We start from the raw sequence: 20949 nt of genomic DNA on the forward strand, positions 1-20949 counted from the left end.
AAGTTTGCATGGATATTGAATTCTATATTAGAAGTCCTTGTCCTTCAGAATTTTTTTTGAAAGTTGTTATATTGTATTCAAGCCTGTAGTGTTTTTCTTGAGAAATCTAAACCACTTCTAATTTTTGTTCCTTTTAAATATGACCTTTCCCCTCATATCTGACAGCTTTTAAGATTTTTTCTTTGTCCTCCTATTCTTAAATTTTGTGATGATGTGTCTTGTTGTGTGTCTATTTTTAATCTATTGTGTTGAGTACTCAGTGGGTCCTCTCAGTCTAGAAACTCATGTTCTTCAATTGTGGGAATTTTCTTGATTTATTTTGCTGATTTGCACCCTTCTGTTTTCTCTATTCTCGTTTCATGTAACTTCTATTATCTGGGTGGTATACCTCCTGGACTTGTCTTCTTGTCTGCTTTTGTTCAGGTGTGGTTTGCCTTACTTTAGGAAATACAAATAAACTAGATTGTGAATGGGATCATGGAGGAATTCACGTCTGAATAGTTGAAGGAACTAGGCTTAATTATCCCTTTTAGGGATAATTTTAACTCATCAGACTTTCTGTAAAGGCCCAGAGAGTAAATATTTTAAGCTTTGTGGGCCATATGGTGTCTGTTACAACTACTCAGCTCTACTGTTGTACATAAAAGCAATCATAGACAATACATAAACAGATGATCATAGCTGTGTTTCAATAAAACTTTATTTGCAAAAACAGGCACAGACTGGATCTGGCCCATGAGCCACCATTTGCTGACTCCTACTCTAAAAGATACAAAGAGGTAGATATTAGACTTGTTATATAAAGATTAGATTATAGCTTATAGATTTCAACTCATTAAAAGAATGAATTTTCTTATATAACTTATCCAAAGATGTAATGTACTGCCTGGGGATTTGTGAGTTCCCTGATTTGGTAGATAAACAAAAAGAAGACAGGGATATTGTAAAATAATCTTAGGTCCTTTTTTCCAGTTCTGAAAGTCTGTGATTGTTACTTGTTTTAGAAATGTTGGTAATATTTTATGCCAAAATAATTACATGTTTTGGGTAGTACGAGTTTTAATAAGAGAGTATTAACTTCAAAGAAATTATGTTTTTCCAAAATACCATGTCCAAATCATCTTTGCTAACATTAATAGTACTTCTAATATTCATGCTGTTGGATAAAAATTGACTCATAAAATTAAAAACTTGTAAAGAAGATAAAATAATGTAGCTATAACTATAACGTACTTAGTTTTCCCCTTCTAGGATTAAACTTTTTTTTTTAATTTGATGACTCAGCTTGGAACTGGACTATTTTGTTCGGAGATTTATTTGTATAAGGAATTAAGTAAATAAAATCAGAACACCAAATTATTTTCATTTGATCTACTATAGCTATGTTTATCTGAGTAAATTTTCTCCCTCTTAGTAAACAGATGAAGTATTCATTGCTGATGTTTTTAGAACTCCAGGTCCATACAAGCTATGTAGGTAACCTGTTGATATATTTGAAACTTAAATATATAATACCAATATTGTTCTTTAGAGAAACCGCCAGCACCATCACAGGTACAGCTGATCAAAGCCACTACCAACTCTTTTCACGTCAAGTGGGATGAAGTGCCTACAGTGGAGGGCTATCTTTTGCAGTTGAATACAGACTTGCCGTACCAAGCTGCATCATCAGATTCTTCAGCTTCGCCAAATATGCAAGGTAACATAGTTTTCACACTTAAACGTTGTATGCTCATATGCTTAAAAAAAAAGATAATGTAGAAAAACCCTGTGATTAGGCCTGGTTTAAGAAATTTTATGCTCTGATGTTTCCTGCCCAGCAAATCAAATGTATGTTATGTTTCAACTCTAAAACTTGACTATCTTACCGTTATAATGTAGTAGAACACATAGACATGTAGGGTAGAGTATTTTTTCTGTAGTTAATTTTGATGTACTTTCTTAATTTGACAAGCTACTTGACTTCAGGAGATGGTTTTAATTAGCTTTCATAAGTATTTCAGCTGTTTTCAAAAGTATTTTTAATTAACAGGCATTTGGAAAGTAAAGCAAATTTAGTTTTACATGTTCTTCCAAAAAGGATTTCAGCCAACTATTAAGCAGACTATTAAAAAAACAGATAAACTTTGATTAAGATACTATTTTTTAAACCTTTAATATATAACTTTTAAAAATATTTGATTGTAATGTATTTTCTTAAAGCTAATTTAGAGCGTATCAATCTGAACTTTCCCATTCCTACAGGAGTCAGGATGGACCCTCACAGACAAGGCAGTAATAGCATCGTTCCTAACAGTGTAAGTTAAAAAAATGGGTAATGGTAAATGAATGTTTATGATTACAGTCCCAATTTTTATTAGTATTTTTAGTATATTACCCTAGGACAGGGGTTCTCAACCCTAGCTGTATATCAGAATCACCTTTGAGATTAAAAAACAAACACAGATTCCCAAGCCTTTCCCTAGATCTAGAAAAGGAGACTCTTTAAGGTGATGCCCAGGTTAACTCTGCTTTTAAGGAAAGCTCCATAGATCATTGTGACAGTAGCCTGAATTAAGGACCCCTGACCAGGAAATTGAAGTCTCATTACACACAGTATCAGAGGCTAATACACGCGTGTGTGCACACACACTCACACACACACACACGCTGTATATATATGCATATATATATTTTTAAACAAATTTAGATGATATTGCAAGGTTTATAATGAGGAGCAGAGTTTCCTACTCTGTTCTTGATTCTGCCTCCCTAGAAACAAATACTTTTTTTTTTTTTATAACTACTTTTAAATATTTCAGTTTTCTTCTGGTATCTCCTTTTGTGCCGTTAAATCCTTGTGCTGCTGCTTCTTGATGTTCCAGTTTTAGAATAGTTGTTTTCAATAATGAATAATGAAGATTTGATGATCTCTTAAAATATTGCCATTTCTTCCCCTTCCCAAATCCTTTAAATATTTTTAGTTTAATCATTATTTGATGTTTACATTGTGATGGTAATATATTCATAGCTGAGCTATGTAGTATGCTGTGAGCATTGTTTCTTTTTCATACAACTTTTTGTTTTTCCTGGCATTGTTAACTGCATCACTTTTTCATTTGCTTGGTTTTCTTTTTGCCTGCTATTAATTCATTCTCAGATTCCCCAATAAAATAATAAAACTCCTCTCAAAATACTCAAACATATAAGGTAGTTTCTTTTTCACCCCACCCCCCGCCCCTGGAAACATCCCTCTGAGTCTTGATGCTCTAGTTTACACTGATTCTTCTCTAGGTCTGCTACAGAGCTGTCATCTCAGAACTTCCGTTTGTTCCATATTGGCAGTTTCTTTTATCTTTTTTCTGTGTTAAAAGCCCATGCTTCTTGATCTCATTTCATTCTCTTTCTTAGGGTTCTCCAGTAGTTTTCTGAGAAATGGTTTATAAAAGGTAAACTTTTTGAAATCTTGCATTTCGGAAGATGCCTTTTCTCTGTTCACGTTTGATTGGTAGTTTGGGTGAGTTATAGAATTCTGTGTTGGAAATGTTTCCCTCAGAAATTTAAAGGCATTTTCCTACTGTCTTTTAGTATGCAGTGTTGCTGTTGAGAAGTCTGATGCCACTTGGATTCCTGATCACTTATATGTGGCCTAATTTTTTTGTTTTTATCCCCAGTCTTCCAAAATTTCAACAGTTGTGTATTTTAGAGTATGTGTCTTTGGCTCATTCACTGTGCTGTGCACTCAGTGGGCCACGCCATTCTAGAAATTCATGGCTTTCGTTACTGATTATTTCTTCCCTCCATTTTGTCTGTCTGTTTTTCAGTAACTTCTGTTTATTGAATGATGGTCCTCTTGAACTAATCCTCTGATTTTACTTTTTATTTCCTATTTCCTGTCGTCCTGTTTTGCTTTCTGTAAAGTTTCCTCATTTATATTATAAATGTTCTATACAACTTTTAAATATATTCAAATACATTTTTAATTTCTACAAGTCTGCTTTTATTCATTTCTTTTATAGAATCTCATCCTTGCTTCATAAATATATCTTCCCTTATGTCTTCAAGAAGTTATGGTTTTTTAAAAAAATTGGAGTTATATTTTGCTGTCAGCAATATTTCTTTTTTTCATGCTCATTTTTTAAAAAATGTGTCTTGGCCTTGGACATTCATGTTAAAGCAGATGTCTAGTGATGCTTGGCTGTCATGTTTAAACACTTCATGTTTTAAGTGAGGCATTAAAAAAGTAGCTTGAAAGATGTCTTAGTCCATTTGGCCTGCTGTAACAAAATATCATAGCCTGGTTGGTTTATAAACAATAGAAATTCACTTCCTACATTTCTGGAGGCTGGAAGTCTGAAATCAGGGTGCCTGCATGGTCGAGTTCTGGAGAGGAACCTCTTCAGAGTTGCAGACTGTTGATTTCTCACTGTATCCTCACATGGTGGAAGGGACAGAGGGTCTTTCTTGGTCCACTTTTACAAAGGCACTAATCACAGCCCAGGGGCCCTACCTCCTAATACCATCACGTTGGAGGTAGGTTTCATTGTATAAATTTGTGTCAGACACAAACATTCAGACCGTAGTAATTCTCTGCATATGGGCATGCATGATTAGGAGACCTTAATGAGGGTTATTTGGTGGGGGGCCACAAATGTCAGTATCTTTTCCCTTGGACCAGTGGCTTTCCCATGAAAATTCTCCAGCCTCTTGCCTAAGGGTTCTAAGCCTGGCTGTCAGTATTTTGGGAGTTTAATGTGAGCAGGCAGTGTCTGCTCAGCATACAGACTTTCATTTAATCCTCACTTTCAGTATGGGTGCCTCCCCTCCATACTCACCAGAGACACCATACCACAGTCCAAAGCCTCCCATTTCAGTCTTTCTACCTGTCTCCCTTCTTCAGTTAGAATGGGGGAGTGGAACCTGTCTGCCACTGTACGCTGGAAAGGCATAGCTGAGGCCACAGCACTGTTTACATAGTCTTCCATATGATGGTCCTCTGGTGTTTACTTGCACTCTGCACCTTGGCCTCCAATTCTCAAGTCTTTCTGGGCTCTTCAACACAAATGGTTTACCTCTTAGTGACTTTCCACCTACAGCATCTTGGCTTTCAGCTTTTTCTGCTTTATAAAAGCACACTTCAGTTTTATACTTCACTTTATTGTGCTTCCCAGATAGTTTATCATGGAGACTTTGCAGTGAAATGAACTTAGGTTTAGAGTCTAGCTCTGCTACTTACTAGCTGCCTGACCGTGGGTATATTTGTTAAGATCTCTAAGTCTCATTTTTTCCATCTATAAGCTAGGGGTGATATTACCCAGTTTATAAAATTCTTGTGAAGATTAAATGAAATACAGGCTTTGTAAACATGTAGCACGATGCTTGTCACTTGGTACCTGGCTATCATCATCATCATTTGTTAACAGCAGCACAGTCACCATCAGTTAGATGGAAAGTACAGGGCGTGTATGACCAAGTATCCTTAGAGCCCTGAGAGATTATAACTGACATTAAAGGTGGAGACAGAAAAGTGACAACAGGTAACTAAAAAGGGGCAGCAATATTGGGGTATTTGAATAAAGCCAGATCACTTTTATCGTTCAGTAGACCTATGGGTATTGCTGTATAATAACTGATATTCAGATTGATAACTTGAATTACCAAAAAGTTTAAATGTGTTTATTATAGTGTCTTTCAGGAGACAAAGAGAAATGTAATTAGGAAGGTTTCTATCTAAAATGTTTAATGGTGAAGAATATTGATGTGTGTATATATTAAATCTTGACGTCTATATGAAAACAGTCATACAGAATAATTTATGTTTGAAAGTTCATTATAACTGAGATTTTTCTTTCAGGAATTGTAAGATCTAGGTATCCATGTCTGATCTTGTCAAGAAAATTTGACCAAAATGTTAAACTCAGCAGCTTTGTTGTTGTTGCTCATGTTACATATGTATTTACTTGAATACTAACTACTACTTATAAAAGCGTAGATTTTTTTTCTTCCCTCAAAATAACTGTTCCTTTTCCCCTCAGAACTTGTCTTTTGAGAATGGAGATTAAATGAAAAGAAATTTTCTTAAACAATTATAAAATTTAAAGAATAATCCTATACAAATTAAACATATAATTTAAACTGTTTTATATTTTGGTAAATTTATTTTCAAAAACATTTAAGTTGTAAATTATTTTGCTTGTTTTTTTACATGTATTTCTATGTAATTGAACATTGCTTGCTACAATAAACCATTTTATTTCTTGTAGATCAGTGATACAATGAACAGTGCAAAATCTGAGCATACTGCTATGAAAGGAGCTTCGGTGAAAAACAAACCAGATCTCAAAGCATCAACTGATTCTAATGCCATTTTACATTCATCTTTGGCAACTAATGCTTCTAATCATAATAGTTGTGTTGTGGATATGCTAAGGAAAAATGAAGGTATAAAGACAGCATTTTAAATAAAGCTAAAGCTTTTTATAATAAATGGTAGGGAATTTTAGAGTCTTTGAAAAAGTAAATGTTACATGGTTTTGATCCATTTTCAAAATAAAATATATACTTATCATATTGACCCTAATTAGAATGATGTCACGATACTAAGCAAGAACTTACCCGAATGGTAATGATTAGTTATTAGGCGTAGAGTTCTGATGAGACAAGCTCCTGTATAACTTTTGAGGTTGGGCAGTGTGTTCAGTGTCACTGTTCTATTACTCTGTTGTCCTGACGCATATAATTATCTGAAATTATTTATTTTGGGCCAGATTTTGTCTACCTTGTTCATGTCTATTTCCCTAGCACCCAGATCCATGCCTGGTAAATAGTATTCACTTAATAAATATTTGTTTAACTGGATTATCCTCAGAAAGATAGTTCATTTATGAGAACTGTTGATTAGCCCATTGAATTCATAGGACAGCGTATAATTTGGTGATCCTTATATTTAAAATAATTTAATTTGAGTATTCTGATGCTGTCCGAAATATATTGTGTTGCCTCTGATTTCAGTATCTAAAATTATTTTATAAATCTCATTCTGATATTTTCCTAGTACAGGAATATGTGACTTTATTTTTAATTTGAAAAAATTGTGATAGTTGATTAAAAAGTTAATTCCTCTTCAGTGAATAACAAGATAATTTTTTATTTCTATTTTTCTTTATGAGTCCATGGTAGATAAAAATATTCAAGCAAAATAATTTCCTGTAATTTTTCTGATTTCATTACTTGTGGAAGAGGAGAGCACTTTTGTTTTGTTTATTTTCTGATGTGAGGGAATCATTTGGTCAAAATTATAAAAGCTTGGTCTTGACCTCAATCTAAATTTTTTTTTTAATAATGATTTTCTGTGTCTATCTTATAAAGAAGTTTATACTCATGAAAACAGATGCAAGCTTTCAGAATCTCAATGCACTTGAAATCCTACTTGTAAGGCAGTTTGGTTAAAATTAACATTAGGCAAATGGGGAAGCAAGAGTGGTTGTACAATGACAGTATCTGGCACATTATAGACATTTAAGTGTGTGACTGAATGGCTACCCAGTCTCAAGTTAACAAGAGGAGATCGGGCGTTTTCTCTGTAGGTTAGAGTAGCTGGTATATTTCAAAGGGAAAGTGTGACATGATTAGTTTTTGTTTGGTTTTTGTTTCAGAAAGGGCATTCTAGCCTCACCAGCAGGAAGAACTATAGTAGGAAATGATTGGGTGACTTGTTAGGAGGTTCTTTAAGGACTCCAAGAGATGCATAAAGACTAAAGCAGTGGGTGGGATGGAGAGGAGAGAATACATAAGTTCAGAGACTTTTAGAAAGTAGCACCTATTAGCCTTAGAAAGTGGGTGAATATGAGAAGTAAAAATGAGTTGAACATGATTCCCAGTTTTCTGGATTGGACACTCATTGCAGGATGATACTCCTCATCAGGATAGGAAAAATAGGAGCAAGAGCAGATTTGGAAGAAAGATAGGTTCAACTTTGAGCTTACTGTTTTTGAGGCCCTTGAGGAACATATTGGTAAAGATTTCTAGTGGGCAGTTAGATACTTAGATCTGGAGTCTAGAAGGCAGTTCTTGGCTGGAAGTATAAATTTAGAAGTTAATAGGATCTGAAATACAGCCTCCATAAGACCAGGGACCTTGCCTGACTTGTTCAGTTCTCAGGACCAGGCTCCATGCCTGGGACATATGTATTTGAGAGATGTATGATTTGTGAATGGTAGTTAAGGCACCAGGAAAATATGTAAAGGGAGAAAAGAAAGGGCTTAGAAATACCTGGATTTAAAGAGTCATTTGAAGAAGAGAAGCCAGCTAAAGAGACTGAAAAGGGGTTCCAAGAAGGTTAGGGAAAAAAACAAAAAGACTGATATATTTTTTTTACCTCCGTAGTGGGCATCACCATTTATGCCTATACATAGATTATGTATGCATGTTGTCTCTACTAAATGACTGTTAAGTTCATGAGGTATGAACCATGCCTGCTTTGTCTCACCACTATAAAAATGTCTAGTAGATAGTAAGTCTTTAATATTGTGGAATATGAGTCATAGACAGAAATAGCTTCAAAAAGGGGTCTGTGGTCAGCATTGTTTACATTGTAGAAAGGTGAAGTCAATGAAAATTGAAAAGTATCCCTTAGAAATCATTGATGTTTTTCAGAGCTATTTCATTAGAGTGTGCTAGAAATCAAAATTGGAAAGTCAGGGGAGTCTACAGAGACTGTTCTAAAGCAAACTAGCAAGGGGGAATGGTAACTAAAGAAGATTGTAGGGTCAAGGAAGATGCATGCTTGAGAGATTTGATAATGAGACTTGATAATGTTTGTAGACTGAGGGCCAAAACTACTGAAGAATTTGAAAACCCTGAAGAAAAAGGAATGATTGATAAAAGAGGGTCCACACAGACATAGAAAACAAACTTACGGTTACCAGGGAGGGGAAGGGAGTGGGAAGAGATAAATTGGGACTTTGAGATTTACAGATACTAACATATATAAAATAGATAAACAACAAGTTTATTCTATATAACACAGGGAATTATACTCAATATCTTGTAGTAACTTGTGGTGAAAAAGAATATGAAAACAAATATATGTATGTTCCTGTATGACTGAAGCATTGTGCTATATACACCAGAAATTGACACAACATTGTAAAGTGACTGTACTTCAATAAAAAAAATATATATATAAATATAAATATATATATATATATATATATATATATATATATATATATATATATATATACACACACACACACACACACACACAATAAAGGAACCTAAAAAATAAATTTTTTTAATTAAAAAAAAAAAGATAAAAGAGGTTCCCAAAATATGGGAGAAGGAATGGGACCAGGAGCACAAGAGGATAGATTAAACTTCCTTAGGAGAAAGGTCAGCTCGTCTTATGAAATGGAAGAGAAGACAGGGGATGGGCACAATCATAAATACATTTCTAGTTTAGGACAAGAGAAGGCAGAAAACTGATGACATTCATGCCAGATAACCTGTATTTTTTCCCCCTAAAATGGGAAGAAAGGCCATTTGATCTATGATTTATTAGAATTCAAGAACAAAGATTCAGTGTTTAGAATGGAAGAAGGAGCTGAGAAGTTGGACATCCATTATGGATATATTGATTGCACTTTATTTTTCTAAATATTTTATGCCCAACAGTTAATTCATATAAATGACATTTGCAGTGCTTTTGTTTATTATTTTAAAATTGAAAATGCCAAGAATTGTATGAAAAGAACTATAAGATACAACAATTACTTGCAGATATTATGTTAATAATTGATCTTTTCTCTTTAATTTTAGGTCCTCACACTTCAGCAAATATAGGTGTTCTAAGTAGTTGCCTGGATTTAAGAACAGTAATCCCTGAAACTTCTGTATCCAGTACTGTTTCCAGCGCACAAACTATGGTAACCCAGCAGACCATTAAAACTGAATCATCCAGTACAAATGGGGCAGTTGTTAAAGATGAAACTTCACTAACAACATTCAGTACCAAATCTGAAGGTTTGAAATGTGTTTCACATACTGTATTTTGAACCATTTTTGTATATAAATTCATCAAACGTATTTGTTTTAGATGGGAATTGCATTTCATCTTGGATTGAATCAAATGTAAACAGATAAAGCATTTCAGTTGAAATCATTATATAATATATTCTCTGCTACCTTCCATAAAACAGTTAAATTAGCACACACTAAAATACAATCAGAATGTATCTTTCCTACTGTGAATTTATTCAGCAATTTTTTTTCCTTAGAAATGATTAGTTCTATACTGTGGGGTAACAATTCTCCTAGCTTCATTGATTTCTGATTTTGTAAATTCTCATTTTATTCTTTTGCAACAGGAATTGTGTTTCATTTTTGGTAAACATTCTCTGAAGTTCCAGCTAGTCATCAAACCCTTGAAAAATGAGCTTTGTGAACTAGTTCAAGTTAGAGAGTCCACTTTTCTAATTATTGTGATTTTCTCCCTCTGGCTATTTTTTGTATATTTATAAATTATATTTTAATGTGTCTGGTAAGTGATTATGTAAATCTTATCTGATGAATTATTTAATTTCTAGTTGATGAAACATGTGCACTGCCTGCAACTAAGATCAGCCGTGTAGAGTCACATGCTGCAGCGATGCCATTTTCTGTAAGTATATGACCTGAAGATGATATGTGTTTACAGATGGCTAAACATGCTTTAAATGCTGAGCAACTTCAACATGAATTCAGGAAAAGGCTCTTGGGTGTACTCTAGTAATGACTTGACATAGACTGAGAAATGAAGGGTTAAATAGGAAAATGTTCACAGTGTAATGTTAAGTGACAAAAGCTGGATGAAAAGTTGTATATATACTGTGTCCTCAATTTCATTAAAAACACACAGAGTGCATACATTCACGCTTCGCATGAGTCCACACACATCTACACTACAATGCTTAGATGGCTTTCTTCAGGTTGTGGGGCCACACATAATTTTTACTTTCAATATTTTTCTATTATAAAATGTGCTACTTTTATAATCAGAAGTGTGTCTATGTATGTGTAAATTACATTAATGGTTTAAAGAGTAAAAGGACATGTTTTGGAACATAAAACTTGAATGACTTTATTGCTAGCTGCTTAATAGGGGAACAGCAGAAGATTGCAGTATTGAGTTAGACATACCTGTAGAGTATCCCAATAATCTCTGACGTTGGGTGCTTGTGTGGAAGGCCAGAATCAGTCTGCTTGGTACCAAACTTAAAATACTAGGAATGTGCCTCACAAATATACTAAGATTTTCTTAATTTGATAAATACAAGGATAATATGTATGATCTGTGTATTTTTAATTGATTTTTAAATTATCAGTCATTTCAACTTCACTGCTATGAGCAAGAGTTTTTGACCTAAAATTTACCTTTTAGAATCTTGAAGAATAGTCTATAATTTTAGTTTTCATTCAATCATGATTTTTATGGATTTGGTCATATATTTACCTTCATCAGCTTTCACCTTTCCAGAATGTTAAGTCTTACTGTTCTTAGATTCTTCTCAGAGAATTACTAAAATGAACTTTTTCCCTCTTAAATCTATTTTGCAGTGCATCGGCTAGAATGGTATCTGTTATTTCAGTTGGAGCCAGTTGTTTTATAAAAGTTGTTGAAGAGAGTTTTTACAACTTTAAAAATGAAAACAAGTTTAAAGCTATTCCTTTTTTAAAAGAACCTTAGACTCTTCTAGCTAGCTTACTTTGTCATGTGTGATAGCCTAAATGACAAATAAATGTGAATTATAAGCATGTACCTCTGCTGTTATATATTTAAGACAGAAATAAATAACTGAAGTGCACATTTGTTTTGAGCTTCTGGAAACTGTCTCATTTATAAAGAAGATGGCTTAAAAAGGTTAGTTCCAGGGATAAGTATAATTCACTTATCACTAAAAGTAGCTTAAGGTAGAGGAAGTTTATTTGTCTTAAAGCAAGGTAAAAATGTAAAACTGTTTAATCTACTCCTCTTTAGTATATACTAAATTATATTTAAATTGCATTTTAGTTTTGAACATTTTTTCTCCTTTTAGGTTTGGAGAATCACAGGTATTTCAAGTACAAAGATCACTGAATTTCTGCTAGTTGTTTTTGAATCTAGAAATAAGCCAGCTTGGAATGAATTTTTCCTTATTTGCTCCGTTTGGAGCAAGTTGTAATGTCACACTAAAGGGATTATTACATTTTCTGAGAGATTCTCTGAAATGACAATGTTCTATAAAACAGCTGGCATTTTAACATATCACTGATTGGAAAGCATGCTAACTCCAACTAGGTTGATAGTATAGAGAGCTACTGACTTGGAGAATGCCTGTCACTCCCTATGTTTGAATTGGCATCCCTTTTTCACTTGTCAGTTGACCTAATCTGTTAAGAGTTTATTTACTTATGAGCTATTAATGTTGTGGTGTTTACCCATATACCTACTTATAGATCACTGCATGGACTTATTAAATCTTGAGATTTCTTGTATGTTCAATAAGAATCTTCATACACATTTTTCCTTCTCTGAAATTAGAAAGAGACTCCTTCAAATCCAGTGACTACACTGAAAGCAGGAGAACGACAGTGGTGTGATGTAGGAATTTTTAAAAATAATACAGCTTTGGTGAGCCAGTTTTATCTGCTGCCAAAAGGGAAGCAAAGCATCTCAAAGGTACCTATTAATATATTTTCTACACTGCTAGTTATAAGCCTCAAGAATGAGATTTTTAAAATAATCCAGATTCAGGTCACTTGAATGAGTGAAATTGGGATCTGTTCACAATTTGTAATTGAGAATTCTATATATCTAGTTATCTTGTATTCTTTTTAAAGCTCTTTTTATAGAATAAATCATAAGCAGTTTACTTTAAAAATCTTATACAATCACTGAGCTGGATTTTCAGTCATAAATAATATAGTCTGGTCAGTACAGATGAAGATTTTTTTTAAATAGTTCTAATTTTGTTACCTGGTGTGTTTAGAGAATAGAACATTTTTTCTTACTGAGAACTTTTTTTCTTCCTAACTTCACAATTTAAAAAATTTAAAAGCCCCTATGCTATTAAAAACAATCTAATTTTCCTTAATTTTGAAGCCCCTTAAAGAGGACCTCATATATATGAGACATTGGCCCTCTAAGAATTATGAAGTAGATAACAGCTCCAAAGCATACTGAACTAATTTTTTTTCTGAAATGGGGGGTTTCAGAGAGGGAGTTGCCAAAGAAATATATTCTGAATCTTCCAAAGATCTTACAAATGGAGAATATGTCATTTATCATTATATTTTAGTTTCTTTAATATTACTGCTGGTGTCCCTCTTTTTCATATTGAATTCTAATTCTTGACAAAAATAGACATCCTGGTTAACAATTTGTTAGCATTATGCCTAACAAAATTTCTGGCTATAGTTTGATTTCACATATATGGAAATACCCATATCTAAGGGCCTAGTAGCTATCTGTTTTTCCCAAAAGAAAAAAAAAACTGTAAAAGCCAGTGAACTTGGGTTTGAATCATTAGTTCCAGCACTCAACAGTGTGACCTTGGACAAATCACTTGTTTAACCTTTCCTGCGACTCGGTTTCCTCATGTGTGAAATGGAGATAACCTAACTCCCTTAAAAATGGAATGATACATAGATACTGACAGGCATATGCAGAATAGATAAACAAGATTTTACTGTATAGCACAGGGAAATATATACAAGATCTTGTGGTAGCTCACAGCGAAAAAGAAGTGACAATTTATGTATGTTCATGTATAACTGAAAAATTATGCTCTACACTGGGATTTGACACAACATTGTAAAATGACTATAACTCAATAAAAAATGTTTTAAAAAAAAAGAATGATACATTGGTGCTACCTATCTCACAGAGATGTAGTGAAACTTAGGGAGAATATGTAAAAATTATTAGCAAGTTGTAGATGTTATTATCTTCCTACCAAGAGCATGAAATTCAGTTATTTAATTTAACATTTATTTAGCATCGGCTGAATATTAATTTTTAAAATGCTCCGTACTACATGCTAGTTGCTCCTTTTCTATTAAACTTGCTTGCCCATGTCCAAAGGGTGTTTTTCCTGGCTAGCCCATTTGACAGTAAATCTTTTGAGATTTCTATCTCTATACTCTTCATGTGCAGAATATCCTTATATTTCTTTTCATAACCAGTGATTCTTGACTGGAAAGGCACTTTTCCTCTGGATAAGAATCACCAGTTTATGGGCTTGGTTATTTTTGTATTGGAGGATTCATTCCATGTATGAAAGAGGAAAATAAATAATGTGAACTACAACCCTGAAATAGAATTCATTCTTTAAAAGTTTTGTTGTTTAATGAAAAAATAATTAATTGCATCTTTTCTTTGACTTTTGCATATATTATATTTTAGATAGGAAATGCAGACGTACCTGACTACAGTTTACTTAAGAAACAAGATCTTGTTCCAGGCACAGGATATAGATTCAGGGTTGCTGCCATCAATGGTTGTGGAATAGGCCCTTTCAGCAAAATCAGTGAATTTAAAACTTGTATTCCCGGTTTCCCTGGAGCTCCTTCTGCAGTCAGGATTTCAAAGGTAAGACATTAGGTCAAGACTTAACGATTTATACACCAGAAGCTAACACAACATGGTAAATCGACCCTACTTCAATAATAAAGACTTAATGGTTTAAATTATTGAAACTTTGTACGTGAAGTAAAACTACCAGTTTAGAGATTTTTGACAGTGTCTGATGAAATGAGTGATAACTAAAAGGGGTGGATTAATAGTTTTGTAAGTATTTGTTGCTAATCATTCGTGATATTTTTAAGGACCAAAATTTCAAGCATAATTACAACATCCAAATTACAAAAAGTCAGTAAAATTTGTGTATGCAGCTTAATATTAACTTTATTCTTGTTGCTATGGAACCAAAAAGTTTGTGCTAGAGAATTTTAAGAGAACACATGAAATTAGATTATATTTTATCCTAAGGTCCTACCTCTATTTAGAGAAGAGAAGTCTACTTTCAGGTAACTATCTTCTTTGGGATTTAAGTCTAGCAGTGTTTTTTAAAAGGCATAAATTAAACAGTGTAGATCCAATTAGGGTAGGTTTTTAAAAATCAGCAATAAAAGTTCTAACACCTAATGCAGTTACTTCAGTGAAAAGCATCTTGTGTTCTAAAGATAGACTCAACATAATAAGTGATATTAGAGAAAACTTTAGAACATTTACCTGTTTGTTTTTTTTTTTTTCCCCACCTCTCTTCAAGAATGTTGAGGGTATCCATCTTTCCTGGGAACCTCCCACTTCACCTTCTGGAAATATTTTGGAATATTCAGCGTACTTGGCTATCCGCACAGCACAAATACAAGATAATCCAAGTCAGCTTGTGTTTATGAGGATTTATTGTGGTCTTAAGACATCATGTGTAGTGACCGCTGGGCAGCTTGCAAATGCACATATCGATTATACATCCAGGCCTGCCATTGTGTTCAGGATATCAGCAAAGAATGAGAAGGGGTATGGACCAGCAACACAAGTTCGATGGCTTCAAGGTAACAATAAAAAAGCACCTTTAAATTGAATTTTTTTTTTTTTACTGAAGCTATTGTGATTATTATTTATTAGTAACTGGTTATGAAGATTTGTCATTTAAAAGAGTGTTCTCTGACTGTATTTCTCATAGTTATGAATTTGAGTTTGTAAGTTGTTATTAAAATGTATTTGCTCAATTCTAGATCCAAATAAAAATAGAAAAGAAGCAAAGCCTCTCTGAAAATTAGTATATGGATTCTTCCTTACAGTTATAGCTCTTTTATAAAGGAAAATAGTAAAATTAAGATGCAAGCTAGAAGGCTTTATTACCCCAATATCTTTTATAAAGGCCATGTAACTCAGTCATCCTAGAGTTATTGAGATGATTCTAGTAACTGGCTGTTGTACACTGTGCTTTCTTATATAGTAAATGTTCTCTACATTGTAAAGGCCCTGTCTTTGAGTATTCCCTCTAACTTTGTTCTATTCAATGAGCAGTGGTCCTCTAACAACTATCTTCTAGTAGATAATATTTGTGATACTAATTTTAGTAGCCATTTGATTCATTTCTTTGTTTATATACAGTTAGCACAGGGCTTAAATTTAAAAAAGAAAGAGGCAAGTTCAGAAGCTCTGCTTTTGAACTTTTGTCATTTTCCAAGAATCATGGCAAAATACAAAAAGATTAATGGGTTTTCTTGATTTATACCAGGTTGATATGTTGGAGTATATTGAATTTTGGCCAAAGCACTTAACTTATCTGGCCCTCAGTTTCCTCGTTGTTAGATGAGACCGTTAAAAGAATTTACCTGTAAGGTCCCTATCAGCACTGAAATTCTGTATTTTCGTCAGAACTGAAGTATATCCCTAAACATTTCAACATCTGTCTTAATGGATCTAACTTTACTTTTGCAGAAATTTAAACATTCATAATTTAAAATTCAGAATTAAAGTATATGTCCTCCTTATTGCAGAAAGAAAGAAGCACCTTAACAGGACACAAGTTTTGAAATAGTGTTTTAAACATTTGTAAGATTTTTGTAAATGCTCTAAATGTTTTATTTTTGCATTGTTTTTACCTCGAAATTGTATAAACTTTTTTACAACTGAAATAGAAGCATTAGACAGCTTACTCAGGTTCCATTACAACCTTAAGGATGAGTATATAGGCATTATGGATACTCTGCTACAGGTAACTTGTTTCAAACCTTTTAGGAATTTCATGGTTCCACTGCCTATTCGAATCTGAAATGAACATACAGAGCAATAATTCCAGAAAAGATATTTCAAACTCAGAGCTGCAATAACTGCAGGGCACAGGTCTATCTTTTTTATACTATGTAACCTTATGCCAGTTTAGGTTGACTGAGTAGCTGTGTCCTCAAACTTCATGTATAATACTCCCAGCAAAGATGGATTTAATTGTGCAGAATTGATATGTATGTATGTTCCAGTTACTAATTTAAAGTGTATAGAATATTTTAATATATAATTTTTGTAAAGAACTGGGATTTTTATACTACAGTATTTGTAATTAATGTCTCACTAATTAAGTTTCTCTTGAAGAAAATATGCAGACTGTTAGACACGTAATGAGTGATTTCCAAACTCTAAAGGTAAAATAAATGCACTACTATGGTGTTGTTAGAATACCTTTTTTTGTGGCTGTATGAATCTATAATCTTTAAATGTGTATTTTACAAACAATGTTTACAAGGAGCTTCTCTGGTTTATTATCCCAGCACCTACCTTGGTGAGAGCTTCATTCTGCTTTTGTTTAACTCATATGCTTTGCTTTTGGCATATGCTTGCTTTTTGCACTAGTAGAATTTTAACTTACCTCATTATTATGTTTGTAATCATCTGTATAGCTTCCATAATATGTCTGATATAGGCTAAAGAAGTACTTAACCAAAGTTAAAATAAATGGTAAGCAATTTTGCACATATTAAATGCTAGGGTTTGTTGTGTATATGTGTGTGTTTAGTTATAAAAAAAGAGTAAGAATGGAGAGTTATAGTTTGTTTCAAGCTCGATTATTTGAATGGTCTGTTTGCTTCATTAGGAAAAGGTCTGGCTTTTAACCCCTTATTCTCTGCATTAATTAACAGTTTGCATCTTGAAGCACTTCTCTTAATTACAAGGAATAAGTTGACTTTAAGCAAAGAATAGAATATTTGTTTGAGCGTATACATTTATACCTGATTAGTATTTTGTTTAGTTAACTTTGCTTAAATGCCTCTAGTGTTCTAGACCAGGAGGTGACAATGAACCTGTGGTTCTAAAATATGTCTTATTTTCTAGAGAGAAAGACAGTCTTTCAATACCAAGATATTTGTTAAAATGTTTTTACTTTAAGAATTAGCCAATTCTTTACCATTTTCTGGCATTTGTACATTAAGTACTAGTCACATTTATCTCTCTGATAAATGATTGGTGACTGAAAGATGCCATTGAGAAATCTCTGTGGCTTTGACATTAATAGTTAATAAGAGAACTTCGAGCTATGAGTTTATGAATAGAATGGATTGGGGTAAATAACAAGAAAAGTACATTTACCTTCTTACGATTTGCACATTTTTCTAAGTGAAGATTCCTTTGAGTAGCAGTGGGCTATATAACATGCAGATATCTTTCATAAGAGGATTTACACAGAACCAAATTACTTTATTTACTCCTCCCTGCTGGATAAGCAACTCAGATGTACAAGCCTTTGTGCCACAGTCCTCTTCCTGGACTCTGCAGCTTTGGTTCACATATGTAGTAAAAAGATTTTGATGTTGCATGCTCTTAGAATTAAGTTTTCTAAAATATTGCATTGGCTTCATTTTAGTTTAGTAAACTGTTTGGCAGCTTAACTAGAAATAGAATATTATAAACTCATTTTTATTGCATTTAAAAAAAATGGAAATAATCTGATTGCATGTATGAGGCTCCCTGCCATATAACCCAGTTACATAAATATAATCATCTGTAAGAGGGTGAAACTGTTGATCCATTATTTCAAAGACTTATAGACTAGCAACAGTTTGTTCTGGTTAGAGATACAGTCTACTATAACTGAAGATATTTTCATTTTTAAAAATTGCAGCACTTGTAGCATAAAAATAATTTGTAACATTGGATATGAAGAGATTATTAATATTTAAAATTAATGTAGTCATCTGGTCATAAATGAAATAGATTACAAAATAGACTTGGTCTTTGACCATTTAAGGTATAATCGACAGTTACGTTTTCATGACTGATTTTAGGCAGTTTTATGTATTGTGTACCAATGATATATAAAATAAAGCACCTTTTATACTATAACCAATTACAACTGTTATTTATTTTGAACTACATGGAAGAAAAACTAGTGATGGCAGAGGAACTCTGTAGAAATGTTGATTTTATAGCAATCGCTTAAAATAATATAGGCAGTCTCACAAAGAATGGATTGTGTCTAAAAACATGTTTACAAGTTAGTGGATTGTGTTTGGGAGTCATTTTCTGATAGAAATATAAAGCTTATCTAACCTTTATTGCAGCTGACCTAGTATGTTTGAAAGTAAAAAGGCAAATGGCTCCAAGAAAGAGACTTAAACTTGTTGTCACCTTTTTTTGATCTCCTTTTAATTTATGCTTTTCACCCATTTTAGTTCATAGCAGCCTGGCTTCTGTCCATCAGAGTGGCTGTAGCAAAGGTTAGGGATAACTTCTCATTTCCCAAATCTGGTGAATTCTTTCATTGTACTTATTAATCTTGTCATTTGAAACTTTTAACCACTCCCTTGACAGTTTCACATTTTTCTAGGTTCTGTCATACTGTGCTCTCTATGTTTTTTTATGCATCTCCTCTGTCTGCAGTCCCCTTTAACACACTCACCTGTCTCCATTCGTATTTTCAAGATTAGGTAAATTGCCGACCTGATGAAGCCTTTCCTGACATACTCTATTTCCAGGTAGATTTGACTCCTTTTTCTTGTGCCCCCACTGTCCTTTGTTAAGTCTTCTGTCATAGCAGCTGAAAAGCTGTTGTGCCCTTACTTGTTAGCATTGTTCCTCCTCTTCTGACAGATGGTAGGTCTTTGAGACGGAGACTGAGTCTTTATATCTCTTTCATATCAACCCTTTATTCTGGTACTTAAATATTTTAGCAAATGATTAAAGAAAATTGTCACCTTTACACCTCTCTCCATATTCTCGCTCCCCTTCTAAAATTGGGTCAAAATGGGAGGGAGTCTTTGAAAAGGAAAGAGATTTGAGCAGATTTAATAAGCCTCTGGAGGAAACACAAACCCCAGCTTTGTGTTACCCTACCCTGCTGTTACTTAGGTTCCTAAGAGAAGTCCTGGGATAAATAAGGGATATGTCACATATTTACTAGGCTAAAAGGGATTTAATATGGGTGTGTTTAGATTGCAAGAGGAAGTCTTTGATCTAAAAAGATCTGAGCATTTAGTGAGATTGGTGGGCATTGGTAGATAATGATTTTTAACATTGGATGATCAGGAAAATGAGCTAAAAATATTTCCAAAGTCAGTCTCTCTGATTTCCCTATGGGAAAGCCATGGGCAGTTGTCTAACATTCGAAAAAACTACCTACCTATTTAATATGTTGTAAGCATGGGGAGCTGCTGGAGGACGCAGAACACCAGCATTAGAACCACACTGGAGTCTTATGTGTCAAGTCAGGTCACTCTTGTCACCTCTAAGCTTATAGGACAAAGGACTCTTACATTACTGGAAAACAAGATGATATTGGCACACCTTTCTTCCTAGTTTTCCAGTTACAGTTGGGAGTCCTTATACTTATATATTTCTATAACTCAGATAAAGTCCTTTTTATAATTTAAATCATGCCTGGAAAAACATGAACTACCATATTCTGGGGAGAAACAATAAATTCTATAAACTGAATGATGAAAGAAAAAGCTATACTGGCCTCCTTATTGAAAATAGATTTTGATATCTTATTAGTATTAATTTGCTTCTTTCCTGTCCTCTGGAGAACTAAAATCAGGAACATGTCCACTTGTGGGACTGTTCATCTCAGCAAGGTCATCAAACTGAGTGCAGGTTTCTTTTGTTTCGTATTTGGTGTCTTGGATAAGTTGAATCGGGCAAGGGCCTCATACTTTAAGGTCATCAGATTCACAATCTGACTACCACTCCTGCCAGAGCCTCAAATTCGAGTCTTGAGAATTCAGGGTTATGAAGTCTTTGGCTTTGTATAGAGAGAAGACTAGGAAACCATAGCTTTGAGGCTGTGGAGGAACTATTTCCTGACTTGATTTTGTTGGTTCAAAACAAGTTTTTTTCAGAGTCCTCAGAGATGATGGGGAATTTACATATATTCCCTGAAGATAAAAGTGCAAGAAGTAGGAATTGGTGGCATATCAGATATGAAAGCTATAGCAGACAAGGAAATGGCT

At 33.6% G+C, this 20949-nt stretch overlaps 1 protein-coding gene across 7 annotated transcripts in view; it reads left to right on the forward strand.

Moving 5' to 3' along the window:
* The window catches only part of HCFC2 (host cell factor C2), an 80050-nt gene that overhangs the window by 17798 nt on the left and 41303 nt on the right, over positions 1-20949 (forward strand). For 3 of the 7 annotated variants that reach the window (XR_010383191.1, XM_064491669.1, XM_064491668.1), the window contains exons 8-15: positions 1532-1699; positions 2245-2297; positions 6243-6420; positions 9799-10002; positions 10566-10639; positions 12539-12676; positions 14402-14587; positions 15267-15552. Coding sequence is in view for 4 of the 7 variants with exons in the window: in XM_064491669.1 (XP_064347739.1) it covers positions 1532-1699; positions 2245-2297; positions 6243-6420; positions 9799-10002; positions 10566-10639; positions 12539-12676; positions 14402-14587; positions 15267-15552 (1287 nt within the window). In the remaining 3 variants the exon portion in view is untranslated. Of the gene's footprint in view, positions 1-1531; positions 1700-2244; positions 2298-6242; positions 6421-9798; positions 10003-10565; positions 10640-11798; positions 11879-12538; positions 12677-14401; positions 14588-15266; positions 18845-20949 lie in introns of those variants that run through there. The other 4 variants (XM_031462892.2, XR_010383192.1, XR_010383193.1 and 1 more) reach the window with 4 other exon arrangements.

Source organism: Camelus dromedarius, chromosome 11, assembly GCF_036321535.1.
Source record: "Camelus dromedarius isolate mCamDro1 chromosome 11, mCamDro1.pat, whole genome shotgun sequence".
NCBI lineage: Eukaryota > Metazoa > Chordata > Mammalia > Artiodactyla > Camelidae > Camelus > Camelus dromedarius.